The following is a 17,590-nucleotide window of genomic DNA, read 5'->3' as shown; positions in this document are numbered from 1 at the left end:
TTGTGTTTAATATTTTAAAGATAAAACCTGGGAGATAATTTTCATGTGACCTACACAGGATGATACTCTTGGTAACAGGCAGTAGAATGGAGATTGGCCACCCCTCAGATCATTCCTGAGGAGGAAAGGTTGTAACTGAGTCTTGGCCTAGTTGGGGGAAAAAGGATGAAAAATCCTTCTTAAGGAATAAGAGCAACCTATCTTCTCACTCGTTGAGAAAATGTTTGACAAGATCTGAAAAGCAGATGCATTTGTGTGGGATTTAAAGCTTGCTTGTTCCAGTTATCCAATTTGACATTCCTACATTTTATAAACCCTAAGTGATAACTAGCAGTTTGGCAAAATATAACTGAAAGGCTCTTAAAACCTGAATGCCTGAAAATATATAATTAAGATATTTGCTGACCCTGACAGTTATAAAAAAATTAATTAGTAGAACTTTGCTTAACAAATGGTAAATGGTCACCTTGTTTTAGAGACTGAAATACATGTGTCATTACTGATCCAACCCTAGTTAGCTTTTCTTTTGATGTTAGTTTTTATTCATAAAACTAAAAAGATAAAACTAAAATAGCTGGGGTTTCTTTTCTGTCTTGTTAAGTGAATAAACCTAGGAGGATCTATTTAATAAAACCATAGGCCAGCACTTTGAAAATAGACCTTACCTTTCCTCTGTAGATACTCTTTGTATTGAATGGTTTCTTGGCCTATTTTTGTACTTTGCCTAGTATCTTTTTCCCTCATCTGTTTCTAATACCAAATTCAGAGCTATTGTGAGTTTTTCATTCAGACAGACTGTTTCTGTAGAAAATAGATTCAATGTTTAGAAGCTCCATTAGAAATTAGTATGTAGTTGTTGTTCCATTGCTCAGTCATGTCCGACTCTTTGCAATCCCATGGACTGCAGCACACCAGGCTTCCTTCTCCTTCACCAACTCATGTCCATTGAGTCAGTGATGCCATCCAACCATCTCATCCTCTGTCATCCCCTTTTCCTCCTGCCTTCAATCTTTCCCAGCATCAAGGTCTTTTCCAATGAGTCAATTCTTCACATCAGGTGGCCAAAGTTTTGGAGTTTCAGCTTCAGTATCAGTCCTTCCAACAAATATTTAGGACTGATCTCCGTTAGGATTGACTGATTTGATCTCCTTGCAGTCCAAGGGACTCTTAAGAGTCTTCTCCAACACCACAGTTCAAAAGCATCAATTCTTTGGCATTCAGCCTTCTTTATGATCCGACTCTCACATTCATGCATGACTACTGGAAAAACAATAGCTTTGACTATACAGACCTTTGTTGGCAAAGTAATGTCTCTGCTTTTGAATACACTGTCTAGGTTTGTCATAGCTTTTTTCCCAAAGAGCAAGCATCTTTTAATTTCATGGCTGCAGTCACCATCTGCAGTGATTTTGGAGCCCAAGAGAATAAAGTCATATATTTCCATTGTTTCCCCATCTGTTTGCCATGAAATAATTGGACAGGATGCCATGATCTTCGCTTTTTGATTGAGTTTTAAACCAGCTTTTTCACTCTCCTCTTTCACCTTTATCAAGAAAATAGTATAAATAAATTCAAAAAATAAATGGAAAAAAGAAAATATTTGCATCCATGACAAAGAGCTCATTTACATAATAAGCAAAGGGCATCTACAAAGCCAAAAGGAAAATCCTGTAAGACAAAGGGCAAAATATATTAACAGGATAATTGAGGGGCAGGGAGGGGGTGTGTGGAGTGCTCAACTCCACTTAAAATTAAAGAAATGAAAGCCAAGCCAACAATGAAATGCTTTCTAACCTATCAACATGGACAAAAACCAAAGTTAAAATTATCTGGTGTCAATAAGTATGTGTGGAAATCTGTATGGGAGGGTGGACAAATATGGGCAACCTTATTTGGAAGATAATTTGGCTACCCTGTTAAATTTTAATGTACATATGCTTTTTTTAAAATAAGTTTTTATTTTTACTTTATTTTCCTTTAGAATACTGTATTGGTTTTGCCATACATTGACATGAATCCACCATGGGTATACACTTCTAGGGATTTATTTTATGCATATTTATTGCCATATTGTTTATAGTAATAAAAATGGAAATAATTCAAAGATTCACCAATAAATGACCAATTAAATTCAACACACACCACTAATCTTGCTGGGAAAAATCCCATGGACAGCCCATGGAGTTGTAAAGAGTTGGGCACAACTGAGTTGATGGAGCACACATGCAGATTACATGTAGACATACAGTGAAGTGCTTTGAAGTTATTATGAATAATGTAATAGTTCTCTCTGGGCTCATATGGAAATATATCCAGTGGTAGTTTTATGTTCTTTTTCTTAAGTGAAAGCCTACCGAACAACAGTATAACTGTGCTTATAACCACATTTACATTTTCTTAATTATATATAACAGGTTTGATGCTTATATTTGAGAGTAGCTGAAATCAGAACCAAAATTATCTTCCCTGTTTAGATTTGGTAAATGACAAAATAGCCTAAATTTATTCCCAGTCCCTATCCATAACCAGATATCCTAGTGTGATGGGGCTACTGGAAATACCCTACTTTTATATCTCTATTGTGAGCACAATTTTATAGAGCTAAATTGTGCATTTTCCTTTTACTACGCTCTTGGGTACCCTATAGTCCAGCTCCCCTCTTCCTGGGTCCTACTCTCTATGATGGAGCCGGCTCACACTCAACTCAGTCAAAAGCCGTTTCACTCTGAATATTGTCTGTAATGCTCACACTAGAAAAAAAGGCTCCCACTATATTCCTGACTCCACTATGCTCTTAAGATGTTTTGTATGGAGACAAAATACATGTCAAAAGTTCTTCAGCTTTTCAAAATGTGGCAAGAAGGAGAACTCAAAAAATCTGTCGCCTAAAATAAATAGTGATCACTCTCTGTTAATTTCCCCTTGATAGTTCTTCTGTCACTCTACCTTCAATATACAACGCACTGTAGAGGTGGCTAGATAAATAAGACATAACCGTGCACTCGAATGGAGAAGACAATGGCACCCCACTCCAATGCTCTTGCCTGGAAAATCCCATCAACAGAGGAGCCTGGTGGGCTACAGTCCATGGGGTCACTAAGATTCGGACATGACTGAGCGACTTTACTTTCACTTTTCACTTTCATGCATTGAAGGAAATGGCAACCCACTCCAGTGTTCTTTCTTGGAGAATCCCAGGGACAGGGGATCCTGGTGGGCTGCAGTCTATGGGGTCGCACAGAGTCGGACATGACTCAAGTGACTTAGCAGCAGCAGCAGCAGTGCACTTGAAGAACTTAGAGTTTTGCAATTAAGTTAACAATAACTAGCTATCAAGTGCTATTCTAAAAATTTTACAAGAAATAACTGATTTAATCCTTACAACAACCCTATGAAATAAATACTATTATTATTCCCATTGGCCAAAAGAAAAACTGAGGCAAAGAAAGGACAAGTAATAGCCCCCAAAGTCGGACTGTGAGTAAGTGGCAGATCCAAGAAGTCTGCCTGCATCCACGCCTCAGCTGTTGTGCTCCATGTCTTCTCAGTATGAAAGGGCTGCATTGAAAAGCAGCAGGTGTTAAATGCCCTTGAATGATATGAAATACAACAGGAATTCAGACCAAAAGCTTCTGATGGAATGTTTGTGGAGGGGGAGTGGTCAGGGAAGATTTTGATAGATGGAATCGGGGTAACAGAATGCAAGCACCGTGCAGGTGAAAGCTTTCAATATTTAGAAAGGTAGTGCATAGCATGAGTCTATTTACATTTATTTTACTTTCATTAAATTGTTTTCCCTACCTTCATAAGCAGAATTTCAGCTGCAAATATAAGGTCTGTATGTGAACTAGGCTTAGTTTGTTTTTTAGGAAATACGATCATCAAAATCATAAGGATAAGATATGGATGTTTCATTGTTTCCCTTTTATTGACGCTTCTTAATAGAATGTTGTCAAGATACAATATCATAGAATATGATAAATAGGACTTATTATGTATGCATAGATTAGATGGGGCAGAAGCAGAGCTATTCATATATTCATATTCTATATTTCAAAACTGTAAATTATCATAGATATTATATATACATATATATTTCATCTAGTTCATTACCTTCATTTCCCAGATAGGAAAGCTCACTTGGAAAAGGTCAATCATGTGTCCTACCTAAATTCATACAGTGAATTAACTGGCACAACTTTTACCTGAATTCAGGACTCCAAACTTCAAATCTGGTACTCTTTGCTCAGCACTGTTACCCCCTTAGTTTGGGAGCTACTTCTCTTATTCTTTTTAACAAAGCACCAGGAGACCTCAAATAAGAAAAGTTCTCCAGCCACCAGAGGAAGGAATAAAAGCAGGGCATTTGGGATATCAACCTTATTTGATGCAAAATCCTTAGCCCTTTATTCTCCCATTTTTCCCCTTGAGACCATTTCTCCACTGCATCCTGAAGGGTAAACAAGGAAGTATCAAGAGAATTGGAATCACAGTCAACTGACAGCAGATGTTCAGACATTTCCATTTTTAGCCATACAACAAATCTGGCTGATCTGCACTAAAATGTCATTTAACTTTTGTTCATTAGGGCTTGGTAACTGTGGAGGGAAAAAAAGAAAGAAACTAAAAATACCAGTGTGCTGCAGGAAGACGCAGCTAAGCCAATTTTGTGCTGGGTTCCTTAAACAAGTGCTTTTGTGTTAAATTTCCAGGAGGATTTGTGTCATCAACTCTTTGAGGTTTTGCTCATAGTATTTAGCAAGTGGTCTAATTGTTGCATACAGTGAGTAGTAGAGCGGCCTTGGGAGGTATGTGCTCCCAAGCTGAATTTCTGTTCTCAGGAATGTGCTGATTAGTAAATTTAGGGGTTCAATTCCTGGGTTGGGAAGTTCCCCCGTAGAAGGAAGTGGCAACCCACTCCAGTATTCATTCTTGCCTGGAAAATCCCATGGACAGAGGAGCCTGGCAGACTACAGTTGATGGAGTCATAAGAGTCGGACATGACTTAGCGCTGTCTTTGGAAAACATACATTAGTTACTCTTAGTTTATTATTTTGCAACCAATTGAGAATCCAGAACAGCCAACCCTTATATTTTGTGCTTCAAGGAATATTGCTATGAAAAGGCTACTCTGCCAAGTTACAAGCACTGAGGAATTACCAAATAATGTTCCCTGAAAAGTGGGATGGGAGCCATCTATGCCTCTCACCAATCAGTTACTCCCTGCCCAACCAACAACAACTGGCGTGCTCTCTAGAAGCCTAAGTTGATCCAAGGAAACTAAGTCTGGAAGATCTCACTTGAGGATCTGGGCCCCTCTGTAAATGCTGTTTTAGGGAAGGAGCAAAAGGGGGCAGAGGCAGATTCTCCTGAGGCCTAGATTTGAAATGAGATCCTGCCTGAGGCATCTAGCCTTTAACTAGCTTGTTAATAAGTTACCATTCCAGAGACATGACTCACCACTAAATTTATCTAGAATAGGTAGAATAGCCAAATTGGTAGGAAACCTATTATAATGAAATGTCTTCAACTTCTTTTGAAGATAGATAGATGATGGAGATAAATAATCTCTATGACAGATAGACATAGAAATAAATGACTCTATCTAACTGATCATTTTCTTGGCTGATGAAAAAAGAAGAGACGGAAATGTGGGGATCTCTTCAGTAAATAACGTTAGGTATGTTGAGTGACACGTTGGCATTGGGTTCCGTTCCCCTTTAAAAGAAAATAAGTACATTGGCCTCTAAAAAAAGTACTTCTTTTAGGTCAAAAGTAGCTAGTTTTGTGAGAATAAGACACATTTCTAGAAATTAATAAGACTTTTTAAAGGAGGGTGGGAGGAATCCATTTCTTGTTTGGTCTCAGAATATATATTATTAGTATAATTAGTATAACAACAACAAACATTTCTTGAGGATTTACTGAGTGCTAAGTATTGTAATAGGCACTTAACATGGATTGACTCATTTAACCCTTTAACTCCTATAGCAGTTACCTAGGCTGAAACAGAATGATGAAGGATACATCCAGCAAAGGGGATGTTTATTTTAAGGGCCAGTTCAGCTGAAGGAGCAATGAGGCGTGGTATAGCTGGTACAGAGTGCTGTCTGATGCTGTGCATAGATCTGAATATGCAACCTGAGTTGCCATCACATGTGTACATGTACAAATTGGGCGATCAGTCTGCTTTAATAAAATGTGTAAGTGACGGTTGGGTTGTAGAAATTTCAAAGATTTTATTTTTTGACAGGATGCCTGCCGTTTTTCTCTCTTGACTCCCGCTTGTTTTATTCATTTTGGGGTAGTTGCCAATTAGACCCAATTGGTAAGTATAATTAATGGACAACATGAATCTCCTCTTAAACCCCAACCAAGAAAATTAACCATAGAAATAACAATTTCCTTTATAAATTCCTAACACTATCCCTCCCTGTGACTGCTGTTTATCTCTATCTCTTCTAAAACATCCAACCACATCAGAGATTAATTACTCTCTATTACTTATCATCGTAATAATACCGCATAAGATGGAGAAGAGAGAAGTGAGCATTTATCGAAGTCCTAGTATATTCCAGGCACTGTGCTAGCATTTTCATGTATACTATCTCTTTTAATAGTCACAAAAACCCTTCAAAGTAGGAATTATTATCTACCTTCTTTATAGTTGATAAAATGGCATCTCAGGGTAGTTAAGCCCTTGTTTTATTATCCACTTAGTGGCACAGCCAGGTACAAACCTAGGCTGATGGGATTCCAAAATTGTCACTCTTTTTGCCCTCATATAAGGAAGCATTATTTCATTCAAAAGGACTTTTCTCTAAAATGTTGTTACCTTGGAGGGTTTAGGGGTCATGATTTCACTCAACAACTGGTTGAACATGAAATCTCCATCAGGAGTGGGTTGAACATTGATTCAGTTGGGGTTAAGGATTGGCAGAACTTTTGGGTGGAGGGATTGTGGTTAGTGGCAAGATGGTAGGGGAATTGACAGGAACAGGATCAGGAAGAAGTAGGATGGGGTGGTGGCATGGGCGGCAGGGGTGAAGACAAATTGAGGAGTTCCTGGTCGTGTGCCCATGGCTACAGTCTTTCTTCATGTGACTCGTGGACTTCCCTTTGTCATCCTATGCCTGAGAATATATGAAGGAGGCTGGGAAGGCAAAGGGACGTTCAATTGTCATCACCGGCATCTTTTTTGATCATTGCACCATCATCCAATGCGTTGCGGGTAACCATGACATGAATTTTCCATCACTAAGCTCATAACTATTCCATGAGATAAATAACAAGTAAAAGGTTATAGCAGAACTTCATCTGGGGAGCCCTGAAAGTAGGAAGCAGTGAATTTAGATTCTCGTAGACTGATAGCCCTGGATTCAAATCAAGTGACCTGAAAAGGATGTTAAACTTCCTCTGAGCAGCTTACATATACATCAGGAACATCTCATTGTCTTTCTTGGATGCTGTAACATGTTCAGCCTCATCACTGAAAATTGTTACTACTGGTACACTCAACCATTCAAGTAGCAGACCATCCAAAATACATGATCAGTTAACTGTGGACTGTAATAACTTGCCATTTTCTCAATGCTGTCAACTGAATGTTGTTTGAAGTGTTCTTTGCTTTTAAAGAGATTCCCTTCAAAGAATAGGTTGTGTGAAGAAGACAGTTACAGTTTAGACATCTGCCGTCTCTTCATCTTATAAAATGACTTGACAGAAGTTAGCTGTGAGGCCGAACTGTTTGCCATGCTTCTTAATGAGAAGTCATTTTGTCAATCAAGATAATCTCGGAGTTAAAAGAATAATATTGAAGGAATAGAACAAATTTTAGTGAAAGCTGTTTCTCGGTATTTGTCTGTCTTGTTTATCTGACTTTTTTTCTAATTTGAGCTAGGAGCGCTGTCTTTTTTAGGAAAGACCTCATTCCCCATTGGAACTCTCTATTCTGGGACTGGGACAGTTCCTGTCAACAAATGAGTCTGAACTGGGGAACTGACCACCATTCTAATAAGATCTACTAGGTTCTTCTACATGTAGGAAAGGATGCTGAGATCGCCTTTCAGATTAGAAAGATTTGGGTTGCAAATATTTGACTGCAACATTTCCTTTTACTGGCAAAACTAACAGCTTCCTCTGATGATAACATAAACCCCCTTGATGGAACTCAGTCTTTCCCTCCTTTCACTGCTAATTGGAAGACCTTGCATATCTTTTCATCGTTTTTCCAGCTTTCTTCTCCTTCCTAATGCCTGTGGACCTTATGTCCCACCCATTGCAAGCTACTTGCAGTTTCTCTTAAATGACATACCCTGTTGGATGTGTTTTTGTCCCATTTTGACATTTGTGGAAATTCAGCGTTTCCCAACTCTGCTTACTGGCAAAATTCTACACTCTTAAATCTCAGCTTGAAAATCTTCTTTTCTCTGAAATCCTATCAGAAATCCCCTAACCTGAGACACTCGCACACACACAAGTGATTGTCTTAGACTCAGCTGTTTCTCACGTAGCCCATGTTCCCACAGCACTCCATAACCTGTGTTGTAGCACAGCCTCTTTGATAGAGCGGTTGTTTGTGTGTACCACTTCCCCATCACCTGTAGATTGTGAGCTCCCTGTGAGCAGAGCCTGAGTCATCCTCACCTTTGTCATCATCCAAAGGCAGCACAGTGCCTGGCACATGTGGGTAGGTAGGTGATCAATAAATTATTATAAACATCAATATTTGATTTTCTGGCCTTATTTTTAACTCTCATTTCCAGCCTGTTGTAAAAATGTAATAGACATGTTTAGAAACTACAAGCTGTATAGAAAGGACACATAATAAAACAGTAATACCTAAACTCAGGGAGGATAAATAAATAGAAATGTGTACAGGCAGAGACCATCATGCATACTTCCAACTATCATGGGCATACAAGCATTTATTCTGGAAATTTGACTGTGTTTCTGTTGACTCGGGCTTGTGGTTAAATCATTTCTATCTTGTAGATTTAGATAATCTAAGGATATACATGTTTGTGGCAACCAGTGCCAACATGGCTTCATTATTTCCACTTACATAGAAGCAGAAATAAGTATTGATTTTTCCCACTTATCTAAAATGATAATTGCCCTTGGCTGCTTTTCAATCTAGATTAGTATCAACCATTCAGTAGAAATGTGTAGTTAACTTTAGAAAGTTAGACAAACATAAAATAGATAGGAAAATTTGTGCTGACTGATTACTTTTCTGCCATAATCAACAATTTTACAGTGGGATATAATTGGAGAAAATAAGGTGTCTCACTAGGGGGTCTTTAAAAAAGGCAGGCTGAGATTTTAATTCACTAGTGATGGATCAGGCTAGAGAACTTGTCATAGGACCTTTCAAAGCCCCTTCCCCGGGGCTTTCAAAATAGTGTTTGGTACCCACCTTTCAAAATAGTGTTTGGATCATTTCAAGCCATTTAAACTAGTGGATAAAAGTCTATATTTCATATAGACTTGGAAAATGACTAGAAATAGTATTCCCAAGATGTCAGTAATAAAGCTGTTGTAAGTTTTAACAGAATAAAATAAATCTTTTAATTTAAACTCGTAGCTGAAGATCATTAACCCCTGAAAAGTATGAGAAAAATAGAGATGTTATGCCCTCATTTTGGCCAAATAAGCAAGCAGCTTTTTCTGTATTTTTGGCATCCGTCGCTGAGGCAAACAAGCACTCTTACTCTCACTGAACAGGCTGTCCCTGTTCTGCAAGGAGGCCAGATTTCATAAGCCGTGCAGTCCCACATGCCACAGCCCTGCAGGCAAACACTCAAGTCCTAAATCCCAGGCAGAGGAATCAACAGTTCTTGCTGGCTAATGAGCCTTGGCATCTCTGGGCCCACACAGGGCTCTCTGGCCTATCCTGGTGGAATTAGGCAGGTGCACATTTGCTGAAACAGTGGGGTGGGGGGTGAAGACTGAAGAATCAGCTTTTCTAGCCACCAGACAAATCTGAGCTGAGCCCTTCCTCATTACCAGCATTTCTTTCACCCAAAAGGAGAACACAGGAAGTGAATATTGACTCTGGTGCACATCAGAATTTAATATGAAGTCATGGGGGAGTTTGGGAAGAAGTGGAAAGTTCACTTCACCCTGTATGTCCTTCTATCCTGTTTTCTTGGTATGCATGGAACAGAGTTTGTTTTGTTCCGTTGATTTATTTATTTCCATTTTCAAATAATAAGAACTGTTGTTGGGTGTATGAATTATTGCTCATAAAGCTGGGCATGTAGGGAATGTCACATAATAGTTTTCCTTAATTTGAATAAATCCAAGTCCCCTTTCCATCTAGTTTTGGTAAATTTAATCTTTATCTATTATGTCTCTCCAACACTGTCTCTCTTTCCCTCCCCTCCACCTCCCTCCTTCCCCCTCCCTCTCCTCTCTCTCCCCTCTCTCCTCATACCTCTTGCCTCTACCCTTCTCCCCTCCTGCTTCCTCTTTCTCTCCCTCCCCCATCTTCCTCTCTCTCCCCCTACATCTCTCCCTCTTTCTTCTCATCTCTCCCCTCTCCACCCCACTCTCCTCTCTCTCTCCCCCTACCGCTCCTCTCTAATGCTTAGGGCATACCAGGAGAGTTGAATAAGAGCCTCTTAACTTCCCTCAGCCAAGGTGACCAGTGATAACAGCGACTGTCCAAACCTGCTTGGTCCCAGGTGGAAGGCTCTGGTGCTCCCTGGCTGAGGAAAGCCAGCAGCATCTCTGCTGAAGCTGATATCCCCTTGCCCAGGGCTCTGCCGACCCAGACTCAGCTCCCCAAGGCACACTTCACAGCAGCCTCGTCAGACCAGAGGTCTGTGCCAATCCTGCCCTTATGGAGCTTACATTTGGGTGGAAGGTGACAAAAAAAACAAATAAAATACATAGTGTATTTCATAGTGAAATATGCTGGGGAGAGAGAGAGAAAGCAGAAAAAACAGAAAGGGGAGTTCAGGGAAGAGGCTGAAATTGTCAGCAGAATGAGAGGAAGACTCCCTGAAAAGGAGACATCTGAGTAAAGACTTGGTGGAAGTGCGGGAGAGATCCATGTGATGTCTCAGGGGAAACCATTTCCAGCCGGGGAATCGGCAATAAAAAGGCACGGAGTTGGGAATGTGAGCAACACATTTGAGGAGCATCAGGAAGCCTGTGTGGTCATATGGATAAAAGAGAGGAAAGGAGGCCAGAGAGGGAACAAGGGCCAGAGAGGACAGAAAGACCTATGACTTTCACGATCACTGTGTGGCAAATGGAACTTGTAGAGTTTTGAGCAAAGGAATGAAGTGTATGTTTGCTGTACCTACTGAGTTGAGAGTCATCCAAATCGGCATCAGGAATGACAGCAGAAAAGCCAGCCAAAATGACAATAATCCAGGCAAAAGCTAGGGGTGGTTTAGACTAAGGATGGCAGCAGTTGAGGAGGTAAGAAGTAGTCAAATTTGAGCTTTAGTTTGAAGGTAGAGCAGGCAAGATTTACCATAAGATTGGATATGGGGTATGGCTCCAGGTTTGGTGGGCTGATCAGCTAGAAGAATAGAGTTGCCATTTCCCAAGCAGAAAAGACTGTGAGGATGGGGATGGTGGGGATGAGACAATATCAGGAGCTTAACTTGGACATATCAGATCGGAGATGCTTCATAGTATGTGTGGAGACTGCAAGAGAAGCACAGTTATGTGAAACTCAAGTTCGGTGGAGATATTTGGCCTGGATTCATAAGGATGGAAGTTGTCCATGTGTTGATGGTATGGGAAACTATGTAAGTGGATGAGATCACCAGGACAGTGTGTGAGGAGAGGACAAGACAGAGAGAACCAAGAACCGAGCTTTGAGACAGTACTTCTATAAGCAAAGGAGATGAAGGAACTGCTTATTAAGTGAAAGAGAAACCAGAGGTGAATGCTATTTGGAAACCAAGCAAAGAATGTATTTCCAAGAGGAAGGAATGACCAACCATGTCAAATAGTTGAGACCCGGAAGCTGATCATCAGGAATGTTGCCAGTCATTCCCGGCAACAAAATATGAATTAACTAATAACTTAATTATTATTGACTTTTCAGCAAAGTACCAAGTAGAGAATATATTAAGTATAGATGAATAATTTCCAGCAGTTCAGTGAAACCCCTGTTGAATTAGAGTGAAGTGGTGAGCCATTGGATTTTAAATAGTTGGCTGTAGGGACTGAATTGCAAGAAGAGTACCTACTTTCCAGTGTGAGCAGTAGTCTACCAACCATGTGCAGCTGATACAGGTGTCAGTGCTTGGCTGACACAGGTTTCCAGCTTGGTTGGTTTCTCATTGATCATAGGCATACTTGGACTTGGCAAACTAACAGATGTTGCCTTATATGAATCATTTTTAACATTAGTTACTCAAAGGTTGGCAAGCTATGGCCTATAGGCCAAAACCAGCACATTACTCATCTTGTAAACAAAGCTTTATTGGAACATAGCCAGGTCAGTGCTCCTTCTTTCCTGTACCGTCTCAGGCTGCTTTCATGCTGTAGTGGCAGAGTTGATCACTTGCAACAGAAATCATCTGGCCTGCAAGGCTGAAAACATTTGCTGTCTGGCCTGTTATAGGAAAAGTTTTCAGACTCTTGTTTAGACTTTGGAAATATAACAAGGATGTTTCAGTAATGCTGCAGGGGCTTTCATGTTAATTTACTCCGAGGGGCACATCTTAGATTTCACTTATTTTCAAAGGCCAAAGTCTCCACTCCCTGCACTGTGAAGACAGTAGTTTTCAAAATGTGGTCCCTGGACCAGCAACAACAGCATCACCCAGAAACTTGTTAGAAATGTACATCCTCAGGCTTCCCTTGTGGACCAGCTGGTAAAGAAATGCACATCCTCAAGTCCCATTCTAGACCCATCGATCAGAAGCTTTATGTATTTTAGCTGATCCTCGAGGTGATTCTGGAGCATGCTAGGTTTGATAGCCATCCTGCTAGAGAAGACACTGATGGTAAGAAGAACCGAGAACTGAAAAATGGGCATTTCCACCCACCCCTTCCTGTGATAATTTTCAATGCACAAACTAGTTCTTTGCACATTAGAATCAGGGTTTTAAGAACAGTCCTTTGAGTATCACACTCTTTTATATATATATAAAACATTAGGATAACCCTAAAGTGCTAACCCTAATAAGTTAGCACTTATTATTGCAGTCAAATGACTCTTCATGGCAACAGTAGTAATAAGCCAAGTGGCTACTTCCCACCAACTTGACAGAGTAGGATAATGAGGTTAACCACCTCCAGTGATTAAGGACCCAGAATACCCCCTGCATGCCCCTAGGTTTTGACTATATCCAATTTCTCATCATGACACTCCAGTGTGCATAAGTGATTGAATATAATGAGGCATTTATTTATAAGAGAGAAAAGAAGTTGTTTATTTCCAGCACCAACAGGGATATGCTAGAACATGAGAAAAACTTTAAATTGATCATTTCCCCCTAAAGGATTTATGCAGGTGCTGCCGATATTGTTGTTGCTATTTTCCTTTGCTTAATGATCTAATCCTTCCTTGGAGCTTCATCCCTCTGTGTGTCTAGAGGAAGAAATATCTCTGATAATGAACAGCTGTGATTTATTTAGATGGCACTAGAAACTGGATCTCAGGAATCAGGGAGGGGCAACTAGTGAGTCTTGGCTTTTGTAAGCCAGGAAGAGGCAAACAAAGAAACAGTGAATAAACTCAGGCTCCTTTCTAAATATCTGAAATTGGCATCAGTTTTTAAAAATCTGCTAGAAATTCATTTGAGACCTTAGAGAGATCATATGTATGCTGCTGCTGCTAAGTTGCTTCAGTCGTGTCCGACTCTGTGCGATCCCATAGATGGCAGCCCACCAGGTTCCCCCATCCCTGGGATTCTCCAGGCAAGAACACTGGAGTGGGTTGCCATTTCCTTCTCCAATGCATGAAAGTGAAAAGTGAAAGTGCAGTCGCTCGGTCATGTCCGACTCTTAGCAACCCCATGGACTGCAGCCTACCAGGCTCCTCCGTCCATGGGATTTTCCAGGCAAGAGTACTGGAGTGGGGTGCCATTGCCATAGTTCAGTTCAGTCGCTCAGTCGTGTCTGACTCTTTGCAACCCCATGAATCGCAGCACGCCAGGCCTCCCTGTCCATCACCATCTCCCGGAGTTCACTCAGACTCACGTCCATCGAGTCCATGATGCCATCCAGCCATCTCATCCTCGGTCATCCCCTTCTCCTCCTGACCCCAATCCCTCCCAGCATCAGACTCTTTTCCAATGAGTCAACTCTTCGCATGAGGTGACCAAAGTACTGGAGTTTCAGCTTTAGCATCATTCCTTCCAAAGAAATCCCAGGGTTGATCTCCTTCAGAATGGACTGGTTGGATCTCCTTGCAGTCCAAGGGACTCTCAAGAGTCTTCTCCAACACCGCACTTCAAAAGCATCAATTCTTCGGTGCTCAGCCTTCTTCACAGTCCAACTCTCACATCCATCATATGTATAGGTTTGTCCAAAACTAAATAGTTCTGATTTTCATCCCCCAGAAATTATTAATGATGACCTCTTCACTTATGAGAACGCCCTGGTTTTTGTATGATAAATTACATAGTCACCATAATGAGAGACAAGCCAAGTAGAATGCAGAGTGCAGGCTCTGAATTTCCTAACAGACCTCTGTTTGAAACCCTGTTCAGACTTGTAATTTGCTCTCAATGCCTCCATTTATTAAACTGTAAAATGTGGATGATAATATCTCTATCTTAGAGTTGGTGAGCAAATTGAGTGAGCATGTACAGTCTGCCTGGCTGAGTGCCCAGCAACTGGTGGTTGCTCTAGCTATAGCTGCTACTTCACCTGTGGGGGAAAGAGCCTTCAGTCAGTTGGCTGAATAGGCTTCACTACATATAGTCATTCACTGCAACCCAGAAATTCATAAGTACCTTGTTTGGGCTCCATTTTTTGATAAGCTTTTTTAAATCTGTGGCAGTTGTTGTTTCCTTTTAAGGAACTATAAGGAAATTAAGGAAAAATTGTCTTCAGAAAAGGCTTTATTTGCATTTGAAAAATAAGATCATGCTCACAAACTTGAACCAGAGGCTCATATTTGTTAAATGCTGCTTCAAAATGAATGCCAGAAACAGAAATAACAGCATTGTGATTCATGATGTTGGACCTTGAGGAAGTCCAGTAAATTATAACTCACTCTTGACAGGACAAGATTCAAATTGAGAGTTGAACGCTAGAGTCAAGCAGATGGAGATCAAAATATCACTTTTATTAATGACGAAGTAGTTGGAGATAATGACTTAGTGTGAGGGCCAAATGGGTTTGCCTGCTCATTTCAGCCCATAGGCAGCCAACCAGAGAAGAAAAGTGGGTCTACAGAAGCAACTTTTTTAATATCACTGACAGGCACTGGTCCATGGAGAAAAAGGAAAAAAGATGATAAATCCTCCTCACTGAAAGACTTTTCAACCAGGTTGCTGCTGCTGCTGCTGCGTCGCTTCGGTTGCATCCGACTCTCTGCAACTCCATAGATGGCAGTCCACCTTGTCCCTGGGATTCTCCAGGCAAGAACACTGGAGTGCGTTACCATTTCCTTCTCCAATGCATGAAAGTGAAAAGTGACAGTGAAGGCACTCAGTCATGTCCAACTCTGTGCAACCCCATAGACAGCAGCCCCCCAGGCTCCCCTGTCCATGGGATTTTCCAGGCAAGAGTACTGGAGTGGAGTGCCATTGCCTTCTCCTCAACCAGGTTCCTCAATTCTATATGTGGAGATGAGTAAGAGGACAGAAGGCTAGATGAGTCACCCAAATGGAGCTCCCTCCCCATGGAAACTTGAAACCAGAAGAAAGAAGGTTCCTTATGACATTGTCACCATTTTCTCACTGAGAATTTAGTAACAGTCAAGTTTTGATCAGATTGGGCACATTATCTTTTGGAAAAGATGCCAGATAATCAAATAAAAATGTATTGCTTTTCCCAACTGCTGGTCAGAAATTGAATTAAATATCAGTACTAAATCCCAAATAATCAGTACCCTTCCATTGTCTCATACATGATAATGGCAGTCAGTTATCTTAATAACTATAATAACTTGGGTGGTAAATGAAGGTCACTCCTGGTCTACAGCAACTTAGCTGCTAATATGTATCCATCACGTCAGAGGCAGAATTAGGTTTCCACTTTAGTCATATAGTTCCCTATTCATCTCAGCCAGAGGAAGTAATAGCTTTTATGGACATTCTTCCAGCAAGGGGAAGAATGTAAACCTTGCATCGTTTTACCCAGTGGCCACGACATGTTGTCATTCTGCTGCTGCTACTGCTAAGTCACTTCAGTCGTGTCCAACTCTGTGCGACCCCCTAGACGGCAGCCCACCAGGCTCCGCCGTCCCTGGGATTCTCCAGGCAAGAACACTGCAGTGGGTTACCATTTCCTTCTCCAATGCATGAAAGTGAAAAGTGAAAGGGAAGTCGCTCAGTTGTGTCAGACTCTTCGTGACCCCATGGACTGCAGCCTTCCAGGCTCCTCCATCTATGGGATTCTCCAGGCAAGAGTACTAGAGTGGGCTGCCATTGCCTTCTCTATGTTGTCACTCTAGCTAGGTCCAATTCTGAGAAATAAATAAGAATCTGGACTCTTCCAAATTTAATCCAGATGGACAGGCAAACTGTGAGCACTCACCCAGGTTTCTGACCACGTTCTCTTCTAGGTCTCTAACCACCACTGAGGCCAGTAGTAAAAGTCTGTGAAAGAGCACCAAGGGCCATTTAAATGGCTGTCGTCTCTACTTCAGCAGTTTTCATCAATAGTATAGAGATATGATACTCAGTCTCTTTACAACAACCTATTTATTTAGTCACTCCTTTTCAGGTGTGCTAGTCCCAAGGTATGGAGAAGAAAATGGCAGCCCACTCTAGTACTCTTGCCTGGAAAATCCCATGGATGGAGGGGCCTGGTAGGCTGCAGTCCATGGGGTCGCTGAGGGTCAGACACGACTGAGCAACTTCACTTTCACTTTTCACTTGCATGCATTGGAGAAGGAAATGGCAACCCACTCCAGTGTTCTTGCCTGGAGAGTCCCAGGGATGGGGGAACCTGGTGGGCTGCCGTCTATGGGGTCGCACAGAGTCAGACATGACTGAAGCGATGCAGCAGCAGCAGCAGCAGTAGTCCCAAGGTATAGACCCTAGACATTGTACTTTCTAATTTTGTTTCATTTCAGAAGTATTTATTTGAACTGCCTTCTAAGTGTGAGGCACTGTAGAAACTAGAATGTTGTCTCTGTCCCAAAGAGTTTACAATGTAGTGAATGAAACTTTCATTAAAGCAAAGCAGAATTTTAAAAGTGCCATAGGATATGTAGAAAAATAAAAAACTAAACAATGGGACTACAAAGGAATGAATAATTAATATTGCCTCAGGGAGTTAGGAAGGGCCTCAGGAATTGGTAAAATTTGAACTTGACTTGGAAGATTGAGTTAGAGTTTATAAGGGTCCACAATAAATAGCACCTCTATTCCTCATTCAAGCTCTAAACACTTTGAGAAATAAAAGAAGTAGTTGATGGAACACAGAATATCATTTTTAG

The 17,590-nt window shown here is 40.9% G+C and overlaps 1 protein-coding gene and 1 non-coding gene across 14 annotated transcripts in view; both read left to right on the top strand.

Moving 5' to 3' along the window:
• The window catches only part of TRPM3 (transient receptor potential cation channel subfamily M member 3), a 608,518-nt gene that overhangs the window by 352,972 nt on the left and 237,956 nt on the right, over window positions 1-17,590 (top strand). For 6 of the 13 annotated variants that reach the window (XM_005683725.3, XM_018052061.1, XM_005683723.3 and 3 more), the window contains exon 7: window positions 6,254-6,328. The exons of the other annotated variants lie outside the window; for them this stretch is intronic. In XM_005683725.3, the coding sequence (XP_005683782.2) occupies window positions 6,254-6,328 (75 nt within the window). The remainder of the gene's footprint in view (window positions 1-6,253; window positions 6,329-17,590) is intronic. 13 annotated transcript variants of the gene reach the window in all.
• MIR204 (microRNA 204) lies at window positions 7,082-7,187 on the top strand. Its single transcript, NR_129643.1, has one exon. It is a non-coding gene; the product is annotated as a microRNA 204 (primary transcript).

The sequence above is a fragment of the Capra hircus genome, chromosome 8, assembly GCF_001704415.2.
Source record: "Capra hircus breed San Clemente chromosome 8, ASM170441v1, whole genome shotgun sequence".
Lineage (NCBI taxonomy): Eukaryota > Metazoa > Chordata > Mammalia > Artiodactyla > Bovidae > Capra > Capra hircus.
Note: the sequence above shows the minus strand (reverse complement) of the source record. Positions and strands in the feature narration are given on the sequence as shown.